At 48.0% G+C, this 16,421-nt stretch overlaps 1 protein-coding gene across 1 annotated transcript; it reads right to left on the reverse strand.

Annotated features, from left to right (window-relative positions):
* Window positions 1–1,648: 1,648 nt before the first annotated feature.
* LOC308469673 (zinc-binding protein A33-like) lies at window positions 1,649–13,657 on the reverse strand. Its single transcript, XM_080992470.1, has 7 exons — window positions 13,528–13,657; window positions 11,708–12,357; window positions 10,032–10,127; window positions 7,429–7,662; window positions 6,593–6,615; window positions 5,499–5,854; window positions 1,649–3,093 (listed from the first exon to the last, which is right to left on the reverse strand). Exons 2-7 carry the CDS (start codon window positions 12,131–12,133, stop codon window positions 2,570–2,572), a joined length of 1,659 nt encoding a protein of 552 aa, XP_080848596.1. The 5' UTR covers window positions 12,134–12,357; window positions 13,528–13,657; the 3' UTR covers window positions 1,649–2,569.
* Window positions 13,658–16,421: the final 2,764 nt, after the last annotated feature.

The following is a 16,421-nucleotide window of genomic DNA, read 5'->3' on the forward strand; positions in this document are numbered from 1 at the left end:
ATGAAGTGAAAAAAATGTTCAAAATGACGTTTGTATTAAAAAAAAAAAAAACCCAGAAGCATTTTTGTTAGGGATTGTAGGATAAGACCTGCCAAGAAAAATTAAAAAAAACTTATTTATGTATGCTACAACAGCGGCAAGAGTCTTGTTAGCACAAGGATGGAAGAATGAGGAAATTCGAACGAAAGAACAGTGGCAAGAAAAACTGATGAGCTATGTGGAACTGGTCAAGTTGACATATAAACACCAACAATTGGGAAACACTTGTCTGAGAGCGCTCCAATTGGAGAACAGCCTTTACCAAAGGTGTCATGGGCTTTGAAGACACTCAAACTCAGGACGCAAGGGAGAAATGTGCTAAAAGGAAGACACGCTTGGCAAACCCTCACTGTGATCAACTCCCACCTGGAAACCTATGTCCCCACTGTGGAAGGATGTGTGGATCCAGAATTGACCTCCATAGTCACTTACGGACTCATTATTAAAACTGTGTTTATGGAAGACAATCTTACTTGGCTACGATTGGCTATGATTGCCAAAAGCAGCAGCAGCAGAAGACTCAAGACAGTGTGAGACAGTGGTTAGAGCAGAGGTTTGGGTAACTCCTCACCCCACCCCACCCCTGCTTAGGCCTGAGGGCCATGTTAGCTGTTGGTCAACCCTGTGAGGGCCAAAGCAGAAGTGGGCATGGCTTCTCTTGCAGATAGAGAGATCCCCGTGCCCCACACAGAATACAGAACACATACAACACACATAGGCCTACCACCACTGCCCACCCACCCCTACATCATGTCAATCACCCCCTCCCCACTAGAGTGTTGGACTAGGACCGGGGAGGCAGTCCTGCCTCCTGAAGCTCAATGAGTGATGGAGGTTGGAGCTGAACAGCATATCCTCTCCAAACATTTATCCGATGAAAACAGGGACATTCTATTCAATAACAACTGAAGCTTTCAGGAAGCCGGTTGTCATCAATTTGGGGAGAGAAATGCCTGGGATTGCTTTTCAGAACTGGGATATCGCAGGGTTGGGAAAGCTGCGGCCCCCTCCAGCTACATACTGTTTCTCAAAAGTAATTTCAGGCATTTCTACAGATTGACAGGAGATTCAGGATTTGCTACGGGGCTATGCACCAGGGAACATGCCTATTGATCTGACAGAAGCACTGGCGGTAATTGAAACAGCTGAATGTGCATCCAAATAGAAAAATGTCCCAGGAAACTTAAGAGCATCAAATTAAAGAGACTATAGGAAGCGGCAATTCCCCAGAGTAGCTCATGTTTATGACTATTGATAAAAGTTACAGCTAAGTGGAGAAATGCATGAATAAGGAATGCAGCTACCACACAGTTAAAACAGTTTATTCAAAGTGTGCACAATTTGGAGAGGGGGAGAGGAAGCCACACAAATTAATATTACTTTTCATAAGGGTGACTAACTAATATTTTTTGGCATAAATGAATGTAGATCCAGGTGTCAGACACAGGGGTGAAGCCAAACTGCTGTGTTATCAGCCCCGAAGCATCTCCCTGGGGCGCAAGCCTAGGCAGTATCTATGTAGGTCTTGGGCTGCCCAGATGACATACCTTCCCTCTCGCCTTCACTGATGTGGCCCAAAGGAAAGAAGAGCAAGTCCTTGCAGTTATATGTGAATTTTATTTATATTTATTATTGTCGTTATTATTCAGCATTACCTGACATTTTCATGAGGTAAACTTAAAATTCCTTGGTTTTCCAAAAGCAGTTCGTATGCTTCTTCATCAAACTTACAAGGCTAAATGTTATCCGATCACACAAAAAAATAGCAGATTTGAATTCCTCACAGCCAAAAATGTATTATTAAGACTGCTTGCAGAAGAAATTTGCAGAAATTAAGCTTTGCCCCTTAAAATGACATGCCCTAAACTATGTAATGTTGATTCATTCTGACTCGTTTGAGGAGAAATTAGACGGTGTTGCCTCGCAACGGGTGCTCTTTCCGGCGCAGTCACTTTATTGCCAAAAGTTTGATCTTCTGAGGAAGCAGGGTTTGTTTCTCCTTTTTTTATAATTTTTTATAATGCTTTTTATTGGTGCTCCATTTAATACAAACAAACAAAATACAGTAAAATTCAACAATCATTTACCCACATTCTTTCCCCACACTCTGCTGAGCATTGACTTCCTTCCCTCCCTTCAACAGGTTTTCTTATGTTACTTTTCCAGTTTCTTATTGTATCCAATCCTATCTACATCATAAGATTTATTTCAGTCCTGCCAGAGTCTTCAGATTTCTACAGTTATTATTTATGTACTCCATAAATTTACTCCAATCTTTTTGGAATTTTGCTTCCTCCTGATTTCAGATTCTACAGGTCAGTTTTGCTAGTTCCGCATAATCAACCATCTCCTCCTATTGCTGGTAATTCTGGTACTTTCCATTTTGGGGCTAACAAAGTTCTGGCAGCAGTTGTAGCATACATAAATAACCTTTGAAGCGGGGTTTGTTTCTCGAGGGCTCCAGATCCGCAGCCTGAGTTTGGTGGTTCTGTGATGGGATCCGACCCATCTCTGAAAGCTCTCCAGCAACTCAGAGCTCCAGGTCCCACACAGATAGCGGGTGGCTGCCCTGGGTGCTGAGGAAAGGAAGCAGTTCCTCGTGGAAGGACACTTGGAAGGTGTAGAGGTGGTTCATGCTGCTGCTGTTATAGAACGAGAGCTGGCCCCCTTCAAAGTCCAGGTAGACCCCCACTTTATCCATCCTCCCGCAGACCGAGAGCAGGGTCCGCGGCTCGCTCAGGGCTCGGTACTCCCCAGCCCGCAACTCGATGGCCCACACGCCTTCCTTGGGCCGGAAGTTCAGGCGCTTCTTGCGTTTCACCGACTTCTTGGCCGCCCCAATCACCCAGCCCGCACTGTCCCCGACACGCACCTCCCAGTAGTACCGGCCCGTGGTGAAGCCCTTCCGGCCCACCACGCAAGGGCTAGAGGTGAAGCGCTCAGGTTTCCGTCGCCAGAAGCGTCGCCCCGGGCTGAACTTGACCCCGGTGGCTTCCTCCACAAGGACCAGGCTGGGGTGAGCGGAATTGCAGTCCAAAGTGATGCACGCAGGGACTGGGGGAGAAAAGGACAAGAGTGCACAATTATTTCAATGTTTTTATTATACAGTGGTACCTCGGGTTACATACGCTTCAGGTTACATACGCTTCAGGTTGCAGACTCCACTAACCCAGAAATAGTGCTTCAGGTTAAGAACTTTGCTTGAGGATGAGAACAGAAATCGTGCTCTGGTGGCGCGGCGGCAGCAGGAGGCCCCATTAGCTAAAGTGGTGCTTCAGGTTAAGAACAGTTTCGGGTTAAGTACGGACCTCCGGAACAAATTAAGTACTTAACCTGAGGTACCACTGTATAATTATTATAATTATAATTATGATAGTGATAGTAACAGTAATTTATTTATATCCCCACCCATCTGGCTGTGTTTCTCCAGCCACTCTGGACAGCTCCCAACAGAATATTGAAAACACGATAAAACATCAAACATTAAAAACGTCCCTGATGTCGTTCAGATGTCTTCTAAAAGTCAGATAGGTTTTTATCTCCTTGACATCTGATGGGAGGGCATTCCGCAGGGAAGGTGCCACTACCGAGAAGGCCCTCTGCCTGGTTCCCGGTAACCTCACATCTCACAGTGAGGGAACCGCCAGAAGGCCCTCAAAGCTGGACCTCAGTGTCTGGGCTGAATGATGGGGGTGGAGACGCTCCTTCAGTTATACTGAGCTGAGGCTGTTTAGGGCTTTTAAGGTCAGCACCAACACTTTGAATTGTGTTCGGAAACGTACTGGGAGCCAATGTAGGTCTTTCAGGACTGGTGTTATATGGTCTTGGTGGCCACTCCCAGTCACCAGTCTAGCTGCCGCATTCTGGATTAATTGCAGTTTCCGGGTCACCTTCAAAGGTAGCCCCACATACAGCGCATTGCAGCAGTTGAAGTGGGAGATAACCAGAGCATGCACCACTCTGGCGAGACAGTCCGCAGGCAGGTAGGGTCTCAGCCTGCGTACCAGGTGGAGTTGGTAGACAGCTGCCCTGGACACAGAACTGACCTATATACCACCCTATACCCGTAGATCTCAGGGCGGTTTTGAAATTAAAAGAACAGGACATCTTCCGCATAGTTGGCCTGCGGAACTTATCGCCACAGAACAATTTGGAAGTCAGCAGTTCAAACGTGCTCTGAAAAGAATTAGAAGCAGAGTACAAGACTGAGGACTGCATGCCCAAACAGCAGGTCGCATTCATCTATATCTGATGATGCCAATACTTTGTTATGATATCATAGTCTAGACTTAGTTCCAAAATATCTTGGGGTTTTTATTTGCTGGGTGGCAGGCGCAGTGATCTTATTCTAGAGCAAAAGACTAATCCTACCTGCAGAGTTAGCTCCACCATTATTAGGCACACAGGAAGCTGTACTATATACCGAGTCAAACCACTGGGTCCATCTAACTCAATATAGCCTACACGGACTAGTAGCAGCTCTTCAGGGTTTCAGAAAAGGGGCATTTTCAGTCCTACCAGGAGAGGTGGGAGATAGAACTGGGGATTTTCCCAGATCCCCTACCAATGATTCGCCTAAACATTCCCTCTCCTTTGCTCTGAATTATGAAGTGTGTCCATGTATTCCAGCTTCCTGGGCTCATCAACTTTTTGACCATCATTACATAGAGGCACCAGAATCTGGCTTTATTTTCGACCAAGATCAGGGGTAGAAAGCCCTGCACCATCAGAGTATAGTGAATCCATGTGGCAGGAATGAGAGGAGCGGCTTCCTTCATGTCCTGTGAGCATTGGGTTGGTCACACAAACAGGCCAAAATATACATACCATGGCCGAGGAAGCCTGGTTGTTGTTGTTGTTGTTGTTTGCAGGTCCCCGAATCACACATCGGGGGTTGCTCACATAAGCAATTGAACACGTGGAGGTCAGGGATAACGGTAAAGGGACCCCTGACCATTAGGTCCAGTCGTGGCCGACTCTGGGGTTGCGGCGCTCATCTCACTTTATTGGCCGAGGGAGCCAGCGTACAGCTTCCGGGTCATGTGGCCAGCATGACTAAGCCACTTCTGGCAAACCAGAGCAGCGCACGGAAATGCCATTTACCTTCCCGCCAGAGCGGTACCTATTTATCTACTTGCACTTTGACATGCTTCGAACTGCTAGGTTGGCAGGAGCAGGGACCAAGCAACGGGAGCTCACCCCGTCGCGGGGATTCAAACCGCCGACGTTCTGATCGGCAAGTCCTAGGCTCTGTGGTTTAACCCACAGCACCACCCGCATCCCCAGGAGGTCAGGGATGAGGCCTACCAAAACCTATTCCTGTTCACTGTATCCTGACTAATGAGCCAGAACTTCCAGATAACAGAAAGGCAGAGTATAATATAGCTGCCTCTTTGGGATTTTCAAATAGACTTGACCTGAAAGCCCCATTTCCCAGAATACAGCAGGGAAAATTTCACCTGGATGCACGGCACCCAAGAGCTCTTTCCAGGCGTAGAACTGCAGAGGGCCCTTGAACTCGCCCAGGTTCAAGTCCACAGGAACCACTCCATCTTCGTCTTCTTCCTCTGCGGCCATCTCTCGCACTCGCTCTTCTTCTTCCTCCTCTTCTTCCTCCTCCTCTTCTTCCTCCTCCTCCTCCTCTTCTTCCTCCTCCTCTTCCTCATCCACATCCCCCTCATCTCTCGCCAGCCCCTCATCGGTCTCATTCTCACACTCATCTGTGTCTTCACTGCTGGCTCCCAAAACGTCTTCCGCCGCCTCAGCTTCGATTTCTTCTTCCTCATCAACCTGGGCTCCTTGCTCTGTGCGGACCCTGTGGGAGGTAATAATAATAATAATAAACAATAAATTTTGAAGGCCACCAGTTCTCTAGCCTTGATCTCTATGCTGGCGAAAGCTTTGTGTGATTTTTGCAGAGGAAGTTGTTTAAAGAAGGTACACTAGCAGCCCAGGCTGCTGCTTTTGTGGTCGCTTCTCTATAAATCAACACATGCACATTTTATGGAGATTTATGTCTCTGGACCCATGCCCCATATCTTTTAAGTCCAGTGCCGGATTTACGTATAAGCTAAACAAGCTATAGCTTAGGGCCCGCCTCTCTTGGGGGCCCCTAAAAAATTTAAAGGGGAAAAAACTGGATGTACATTTCCAAACTATAAGATAAAAAAAAACAAAAAACCTACATACAGCAACAGTGTTTTGTGTTGTGTAGACTCCTCTGATGTAACTCATGGGCCCCGCCTGCTAGCCTGCTCCCCAAAATATCACTGGTTTGCTCATTTCTATATATATAGGGTGCCTACATTCTGCATGTGCAAATGGCTTTCGATACCTATTAGGTCCATAAATCACCATATAGCATAGATTCAACACAAAAAACAGCGACAATTTGTTGTTGACAAAGGACAACTGGACATATAAAGGGCCCCATTACCTTCAGTAGCTTAGGGCCTCATCAAACCTAAATCCAGCCCTGTTTAAGTCCCTAGTAATACCCCCACCAACCCTGAAATTGCTTATTATAAACAAGAAAGGGCATGGCATGACTCACCTCTCCAGCAACTCTTTTGCCTCCTAAGTGGGGGAGAAAATTAGAAAGGAGTGAGGTGAAAGAAACATCTGAAAAGGGCTCTTTCCTAAGGTGGTCCCTTTTTTTACTGGCAGTGACCCCTGTGGTTTTAAGGGCTGCATCAACTATGTTTTTTTAAATAGAAAAGCTCAGTACACACACCCTGTGGGATAACCAGCCTCATATATCCAACATACTTACATCTAATTAATGCATGAAGGGGTTAAGATCATAGAGTAAGCTGTCCTGCCAGGCTTAGCTTACTTTAGGAGGGACTAGGAAATCAAGCCTTTGTTCCCCTCCAGTCAACGAGAGGAGCTCAACGTGTGAGGAGTACTGAGTTGGTTGCTGCATCTCAGACCACATGGCTCTTACAAGCCGCTATTGAATTTCTATACCAATAATCTAGGAACTTTCACCACTGTAAGTACACCAAGTTTTACTGCCTGTGCAACTTTTTCGGAATGCTATATAGAAAAGCCCATGAATCTGAGCTTTGGAGAGTTTGTAAGTAAACCATTTTAAACTTACCAAACATGTGGTCTTTTTCTATGATAGGGGAACTCACTTTGGGCATGTTTTAAAGGTCTAACAACCTTTGCTTTGCTGCATGTTTTGTGATTTTAAATCTCTGCTTGGATTCTCTCACCCAAGAGTACCTGCCCCAAACCTGGATCTTGACGTCCAAGACACACACACACACACACACACACACAAAACCCTGCAATCCCTCCCCACTGAAATTATGTGAGAGTCATCTGAACCCTCTATGGAGTTTCTCAATCCCCAAGCACACCACAACTCAAGGTCCCTCTCACCTTGAGGAAACTGATTTGGTCCTTGCATTCCAGTCCCGCCTGCACCCGGCAGAGGGTCTCCGACCAAGAGGCCACCTTCCAGTTCAGTTCCTTCAGCTTGGTTTCCATCTGGGCCAAGTTCTTCTCTCGCTGATTCTCCAGGGCCTCCTTTAGACCCAGCTCTCTGTCGCTCAGTAGCTGGTGCATCTTCACAAATTCCCCAGAGACGTGGTCAGACAAGGACTCGGAGCAGGTCTGGAAAGGGGAGAGGTGTGTCACTCGCACCCGAAGGCTTCTGCTCTGCTCGAATGGGATTGGTGAATGGGATTCTGCTCTCTCCCAATAACAGAACCTACCAATCCTCTAGAACAGTGGTTCTCAACCTGTGGGTCCCCAGATGTTGTTGGACTACAACTCCCATCATCCCTAAACTCTGGCCTTGCTAGCTAGGGATGATGGGAGTTGTAGTCCAAAAACAGCTGGAGGCCCAAGGTTGGGGAACACTGCTCTAGAACAGCAGTTCTCAACCTGTGGGTCCCCAGATGTTGTTGGACTACAACTCCCATCATCCCTGAGCTCTGGCCTTGCTAGCTAGGGGTGATGGGAGTTGTAGTTCAACAACATCTGGCGACCCACAGGTTGAGAAAGGCTGTTCTAGAACAACAGGGGTGGAGAACTTCCTCTACCCAAAGGCCACACTCCCTTCTGGGAAACTTCCAGAATATAGTAGGATAGTTTCTTCACAGAGATCCCTCTTTCTCCTCCAGCCAGGTGAAGTAAGACGCAGGAGCAGCATTCAAGAGCATATTCCAGCCAGGCAAAACACCTATGGGGCAAAGAAGGGCTAGAGCAGGGTGTGTGGCCTGGGGAAGAGTCCTGAGGGTGTGGGTGGGGTCACACATGGCCCCCCAGGCCTGAGGTTCCCCATAGCCCTGCTCCAGAATCCACTTCTCCCTTAGACCCTCAACCAGATCTGCACACCCCTCTCTGATAAATCATTCATCCAGGCAATCAATTGTTAGCCACATAAATCCATAATAATGGTCCCGCCAGGTCAAGATGGAGGAGTCCATCCTGGTTTCCAAGACTGGCCCATTTTCCCAAGAAGGACATGAAAATTAGCAGCCTTTTTCCTGCTGCAAGCATAACCAATAATAATAATAATAATTTATAATAATAGTTTATTATTTATACCCTGCCCATGTGGCAGGGCCTCCCCACCCACTCTGGGTGGCTCCCAACAGAATAATAATAATAATGCAACAAAACATCAAACATTAAAAACTTCCCTAAACAGGGCTGCCTTCAGATGTCTTCTAAAAGTCAGGTGGTTGTTTATTTCCTTGACATCGGATGGGAGGGCGTTCCACAGGGCGGGCACCACTACCAAGAAGGCCCTCTGCCTTGTTCCCTATAACCTCACTTTTCATAGGGAGGGAACCACCAGAAGGCCCTCAAAGCTGGACGATGGGGGTGGAGACACTCCTTCAGGTATACTGGGCCAAGGTCATTTAGAGCTTTTAAGGTCAGCACCAACACTTTGAATTGTGCTCAGAAACGTACTGGGAGCCAATGTAGGTCTTTCAAGACCGGTGTTATATGGTCTCGGCGGCTGTTCCCAGTCACCAGTCTAGCCACCGCATTCTGGATTAGTTGTAGTTTCCAAGTCACCTTCAAAGGTAGCTTATTGATGGTCAGTGCTGGAGGCCATGATGGTGGTCAGTCAACATGGATTCCCACTGGACTTGTAATGCATAGAACCACTTAGGGTGTGGTGGTTGGTCATCACAATGCGAGCGATCCACAACCCTTGCTCCACATTCCTGTGAGCTGCAGCATGGGTGGCGCCCCAGAGCACCAAAGTGTTTCTAAGCATTGCAGGCCAAGCTGAGATCATCCTCACTCGTGCGTATTCTAACCTATAAAGAGAGAAGCAAAGAGTCTTCATTTAGCTGAATAGACTCAGCTGGCTCTCCTGTGTTGTGTTTCACAAAGAACACGTGACCAGACAGTTATCTTCTTCAGAGCAGTCTTACTATTCTCTGAGTGTGGAGCCTTCAGTAGTCTGAAGGTCATTGATCAAATACTGAATGTTTAAATATCAGATGTCGGTTAACAGACGGTCATCACTAGCAACTAGCAACTGGTGTTGGAGGAGACTCTTGAGAGTCCCATGGACTGCAAGAAGATCAAACCTCTCCATTCTGAAGGAAATCAGCCCTGAGTGCTCACTGGAAGGACAAATCCTGAAGCTGAGGCTCCAATACTTTGGCCACCTCATGAGAAGAGAAGACTCCCTGGAAAAGACCCTGATGTTGGGAAAGATGGAGGGCACAGGGAGAAGGGGACGACAGAGGACGAGATGGTTGGATAGTGTTCTTGAAGCTACCAATATGAGTCTGACCAAGCTGCGGGAGGCAGTGGAAGACAGGAGTGCCTGGCATGCTCTGGTCCATGGGGTCACGAAGAGTCGGACACGACTAAATGACTAAACAACAACAACATCACTAGCAACTACAAAGGCAGACCAGAAGATGACCAGGAAATGGATAGGTTCAATTTGGCATTGCGTAGCCTGGAAAGCCCAACTGCCCCATCATAAAACCCAACAATGCTGCCTGCACCTTCAGTTCTATAATGTTCTCCTGCTGGCGACACTGGCTCATCTTCAGCCGCCTGAGACCTTCCTCCAGGGGCTCTAGAGATGCCTTCAGCTGGTCCTGGAGCAAAAGAGAAAACCCCCAATGCCATTTCAGATGGCATAGCATTCTTTCAAAGGGGACAGGGCTGAGTGGAGGAAATGCCATACGGACACATCTCCCCTCTGAAGGTCTCCCCATATGAAGATGGTTTGTAGGAAAAGAATGCTTAGGCTTAGAGATGGACTGAAGAAGTGGACCCCTTATGCATATTCACATATTTAGGAACACCACAGCAGCCATGATTTTCCTAAAAGTGAGCTTCAAAAAATACCTACCATTTAGAAATAAATATGCAAAACCTTTTACTATGTGCAATACCATTAGGAAAAACATGATGGGAAAGCAGCTCAGGAAGGCTGGACAACCCAAAGTCCATTTCTCTAGGACCCCTTCTAAATTTCTAAAATGACAGGAGCATCGTGATAGATGGGTACAATTGTTCTGTCCAAGTTGTTTCTTATAAAGCACTTCAGGACTGTTGCTATCTTGGGGTTGGATTTAATCACATACCAGCAAATTCAGTTTGCACAATTATAGTACCTTGGAAGGTCTTGCACAACAAGCCCACCTCCCCACAAAACTGGACTTTTTGCGGTACGGAAAGTAACAGGGAAATGCACTGGAAAGTGTGGGGTAACACTTGCTGTGAAGCAACATCGTCTAATCTCCCTACAAACCAACTGTATGAATGGCTATTATAATTCAGGGGAGAGGGGACATTCAGCTACTTTGGTTCAAGGGTGACTAATAATATGTCATCTTCCGGATGTTGCTGGAAGTCCTACTCCCATCATCCCTTAAAATTTGCCAGGCTGCCTGGGGGTGATGGGAACTGGAGTCCAGCAATATCTGGAGGACTTGCTATAGAATGAGGCTCCACAGAGTGACTGAACGCAGGGGCAGAGGAAGGGGGTGCGGTGGGGGCAGGCCACCCTGGGTTTCACTACTGAGGGGGGTGACAAAATGCCAGGTGGCACTCACTGTGGGGCCTGCAGTGCTCCTGAGCCACGCGTCTGCCCCAAACAGTCCACCTGCTGCCTCCCCCTCAGCTGTAGGGCGGCTGAGGGGGAGGAGGCAGGCAGACTCCTCGGAGGCCCCATAGAGCGTCCTGCCCCGGCTTGCCCCACCCCTTGGCGCAGGGCACGCACACTGCCCCAGGCACCCAATCGGCTTGCTCCACCGCTGACTGAATGTCCACCCTAAATGCCAATTAAATTTTTAAAATGGAACCTCCGGGAAAAGTCCTCTCGTTGAAAGCCCTCTGGCTCTGGAAACAGATTCCTAATACAGTGGATGCTTGGGTTGCGAACATGATCCGTGCAGGATGCACGTTCGCAACCGGCAGCGTCCGCAACCCGTGACGCGTCTGTGCATGCATGGGTTGCGATTTGGCGTGTCTACACATGTGCAATGCATGATTTAGTGCTTCTGTGCATGCATGACCGCCGAAACCCAGTACTTCCGGGTTTTGGCGGTCTGCAACCCGAAGAAACGCAACCTGAAGCGTCTGTAACCCGAGGTATGACTGTACATGCATGGAGGCTGTTGTTGTGACTTAGCCTCCGGCCCATTGCTGAATAACAAACCGCCTCTCTCACCTGATAGGCCTGGACCGCGTTTTTGATGGGCAGGAAGTCGTGCCCACGATGCTGAGGCAAGTCGCGGCAGATCACGCAGACGGGCCCCTCGTCCTGGCTGCAGAAGAGTTTGAGCGGCTCCTCGTGCTCCTCGCAGAAGTACCAGCCTCCGGTCCCGCCGACCTGGGGCCCTTCGTCCAGCTTGAGAAGGCGGGCCTTCTCGGCCAGGCTGCAGAGGGCTCGGTTGATGGCCATGCGGCGCAAAGCAAATGGCCGCCGGCACTCGGGGCACAGCCCACGCCTCTGGCCCTTGGGGATGCAGGGCTCCAAGCACGGGGCGCAGAAGCTGTGGCCACACTCCAGCATGTGTGGGTCTCGGAAGATGGAGAGGCAGATAGGGCACAGCAGGTCCTCAGTGAAGCTGGATACCTCTTTCACAGACGCCATGTTGAAAAGAGAGAGGCCACCACAGCTACCACTTCTCCTTGGTATGGCCGGGCCTGTACCTATTGGCTTGGGGGACTTTGGTGGATTTTTCTCTCCACTGAGCCAAAATGTGTTTTTTCCCCCCCTCTCACAAGGGATCGCAAAGCTTCTTTTACTTTCAGGCTTTCAGTTGAGCTTTTCTTCTTTGTGATGTTTCTTTGAACAGAACCATCAACGACCTTTTCCTGTTTATTAATGATGATGGTGGTGGCGATCATTTAAAATAAAAGAAGATGTAGAAAACTGGGTTACAATATGTAGTTTCCCTGTATACAGCCAGATATCCCCATCTGTTCATTTGGAGGGGAAAGCTGCCTTAAAGCACTTCAGGACTGTTGCTATCTTGGGGTTGGATTTAATCACATACTGGCAAATTCAGTTTGCACAATTATAGGACATTGGAAGATCTTGCGCAACAAGCCCTCCTCCCCACAAAATTGGACTTTTTGCGGTACGGAAAGTGACAGGGAAATGCACTGGGAAGTGTGGAATAGCACATGCTGTGAAGCAACATCGTCTAATCTCCCTACAAACCAACTGTATGAATGCCTATTAAATAGCCAACATCATCTAATCTCCCTGCAAACAAACCCAGGACGAATGCTCAATAAACAGATTGTCTGGAAATGTTTATAGTGAGCTAGAAACTTACACAAGATTTGACCTGCAGAGTTGCTCTTCTATAGTACCCCAGACCATAATAATCTCACAAGACCTAAAAGTCACACAGCTCAAAAAATCCTGATTGACCCCCACTCTTTAGTTCACCTGCTAGTAAGGGTTTTAAAACCCTTTTTTATTTTAGTAGTGTATATTAGAACAAACAGCCAATGATTAACAAATCATAACACACTCTTTGCTGATTCAAGGAACACACTTTTCTTCAGAGCTTACTATAAATATATGAAGTTTTATGTTTGGTTTTTCAAAATTCAAGAGCTCTTCCATCCCAAAACGTCGTACCTGGCCAGTGGTTTTCCTCTGTGAGTGTCACCTTTCAGGCTGGGTTCAAGTTTATTTTCGAAGCTTATCCTAAAACAATCCTTAGCAAGTTTAGTCAGAGAAGCCCCACAGACTTGCTTCCCAATGTCTTCAGGGCTGCTTAAACACCATACTTTTTTTAAAAAAGCACACCCCAAGAATCCTGGGAATTGTGATTTAACACACATCCCAAGCTACAATTCCCAGCACCCTCAAAAGCTACCGTTCCCAGGATCTTGGAGTGTGTGTGCTTTAAATGAATGATGTGTACACAGCCTAGGACTACATCAAAGCCTTCTCAGGAGCTTTCAGACTCTCCTCTTCCCCTCCAAAGCAGACTGCCTGGTTGCAAGGAGCACAAAACTCTCTCTTACCCTTTTAGCTGAAATGTCCTTCCCTGCTGTTTCCCAGTCTTCTCCGGGGGCTATTTGCTCCTGGATTAGGATCAGGTTAGGACCTCTCCTCTTGAATTAGCCTAGGTTTTCCCTTATCCTCTGCATGGTTTGTCCTCCTTAACCCCTTCCCCCCTCCCCAGCCTGCCTTCCCCTTTGCATTCAGATCCTGCATATTGCAGCAAGGCTCGCTTCTACGGAGGTGCGTTGATGTTGACGCAGCAATTCTGGCCTCTGCAAAACTGCCGGCGCTCCAGCAAAACTGAGTCAGCACTTTCCCCTTCCAGGTTGGAAGAGGAGGAGGAGGAGGAGAAACCATCCTGCAGCAGTGCCCTTTACACAGTGCACAGAGAATTGGAGGGTGGGGGGTATTGGGAGATGTCCCAAGCATATGAAGATGGAGTGGGATTGCGGGAATTGGCAAGCATCATCAGCAGTAAAGAGAGGGTCCTTTTAGATGACAAGTGACGCAGGAATTTGAGCAGGATAGTTTAAGGGTTTGGCAGCAGCAGTGTGCGGAGGACGTGACAGAGTTAATCCTCAGTCGGAGATGTCGCCATAGCTGTCAACTTACAGATTTGAAAATAAGGGACCAGCAGCCTTGAAAATAAGGGATCAGCAGCCAAAATAAGGGATTTTGCTTAGCTTATACAGAAATCCGCCACTGATGGAGCCATGCTGCTTTGGCTGCCACTGACTGTGTTTTGCAGGGGGTTGGACTAGATGATCCTAAGGGTCTACAACTCCCACCAAAGAAGAGGGGCAGACAAAACTGATGAACGACGTCCAGATGGCAAAGCTGACAGGCAGAATTAGAAACCAGGAAGAGGACCTCTTTAATAAAGAATGGGGAAAGTTTATCATTTAGTTGAAAAGCTATTGTCAAGAGTTGCATACATTGGTAGGATTGACAGAATACTTGTAGTAAAAATGTGAACTATGGATGGACAAATGATTTATAAAAATAGAGTTATGAAAGGGATGCAGAGGGGGAAATCACTACATTAAGATGCTGCACTGGTTGGAGGGGATGCTAAGCAGAACGTCGGGGCTGCCGTCGTCCTGGGGCGAGGAGTTCCATCGGCCCTTCCCCGCCCGAAAGAGAGGGGGGAGGGAGAGACACTTTCGCCCACGCCGGTCCGCGAGCCCAGCATGAGGCGGTTGCGGCGGCCGCTGAAGCGCCGCCCTTCTGCGTCCCTCCCCATCCCCTCCTCTTTCTCCTCCCTCAGGCTGCCTCCAGCTTCCCCTGGCAGCGCAGTGGAAGTCTCGCAAGAGAGGGGCTGCCTGCCCGCCCGCCGCCACCCGTCTCCTCACGACGCGCCCCTGAAGGGGGAAAGGGAGAGACAGAGACGCGGCAGCTCGTGTGTGCTCTCTCTCACGATGTGGCGGACCCTGAGCCGCTACTTCCCTCCTGAGCTGGGCGAGCATGAAACCCGGGAAATTTAAGGGACATCATCAATCAGGGACAGCAGCGGGACATGGCGCTGGGATAAGGGAGTTTCCCGCCAAATAAGTGACAGTTGACAGCTATGGATGTGGCTGGTGCCTTTGGGGAGAGCTGCAGAACATCTGCTTTGCAGATTCATTCTCCAGAATTTCTGGGTAGGGCTGGGAGAGCACCTGGTCTGAAAATCCTGGGCGGTCATTGTAGATAATGCTGAATGAGATGGACCAATGTTCTGGCTCTTCGATCCACTGGGAACTTTCAGTCACTAAAATATCTTTGCCAACCTTCTTCCTGTCCCTTTCTGTCTCCAGTGTGCACACTGGCCTTTTGCAGAAGAAGCAGGGGGTCTCTCAGTGTTTATTGAGCTTAAAATGCACACAAAAAACAACACCCCAGAGATCCTCCAAATTGTACCGCAAAACAAAACAGAACGTGTCTCGAGATTCTGAAAAGTATTGTTTTGCCGACAGCGTTGCCCTGCGTTGCAGCAATTCTAACAGGCAGCAACATTCTGTGACATCAGAGCAACTCACCCAATCACAGGGAGCGGGGGGTGTGGTCTTCCATGTCCACAGCAGGTAACACAGAGCTGTCACTTATGATGTAATAAAGTGGGGGCATCATATAGGTCAGAAGAGGGGCTGGACTTAGACCCTGGAAGGTGGACAAGGCCACAACATGAAAACAGGACTCAATTAAAATGGGCAGTAGGCCAGTAACATGAAGGAGGGGACTTTGTGAGAATAATTTCTTCCTCATCCTGTGCATCAGCCAATAAGTCTCTTCCAGAGACTTTAAGAACGTCCTCCTTATAGCTATCTGACCTCAACAATATTCTTGGGAAGAGTTTGCTGCAGTGTGTGCTGCTTGTGTCAAACTGTAGGTGGTGCTATTGCTTTAGCCAACCCAAAATACTTTACTGAATTGTTAGTCTTACTCGGAATACACCCAATGAAATTAATTGGCATCACCTTAGCACGAATTCCCACTCAGCCTAGTCGTTAACAGTAGTCAACAGGTTTACCACACCTATCAGCCAATCACCCATTCCCACCACCCTTCTGAGTAATACCCCTCCCCACCCTCTCACTATATGTAAGGGTCTGGTGACTTCTGTTTCAGTGTATCTGAAGAAGTGTGCGTGCACACGAAAGCTCATACCAATAACAAACTTAGTTGGTCTCTAAGGTGCTACCTAGACAAACCTAGACAGCATCTTAAAAAGCAGGGACATCACCTTGCCAACAAAGGTCCGTATAGTAAAAGCTATGATTTTCCCAGTAGTGATGTGTGGAAGTGAGAGCTGGACCATAAAGAAGGCTGATCGCTGAAGAATTGATGCTTTTGAATTATGGTGCTGGAGGAGACTCTTGAGAGTCCCATGGACTGCAAGAAGATCAAACCTGTCCATTCTTAAGGAAATCATCCC

This window comes from Podarcis pityusensis (assembly GCF_964106645.2).
Source record: "Podarcis pityusensis genome assembly, chromosome: 2".
In the NCBI taxonomy this organism is placed as follows: domain Eukaryota; kingdom Metazoa; phylum Chordata; class Lepidosauria; order Squamata; family Lacertidae; genus Podarcis; species Podarcis pityusensis.

Excerpts from the sequence above, each read along its gene's own strand:
- LOC308469673 (XM_080992470.1), bottom strand. The coding sequence starts at position 12,133 with ATGGCGTCTGTGAAAGAGGTATCCAGCTTCACTGAGGACCTGCTGTGC. Across the intron at positions 10,128-11,707 it reads ACGCGGTCCAGGCCTATCAG|GACCAGCTGAAGGCATCTCT; the intron begins GTGAGAGAGGCG and ends CTTTTGCTCCAG. Across the intron at positions 7,663-10,031 it reads AGAACATTATAGAACTGAAG|ACCTGCTCCGAGTCCTTGTC; the intron begins GTGCAGGCAGCA and ends TCCCCTTTCCAG.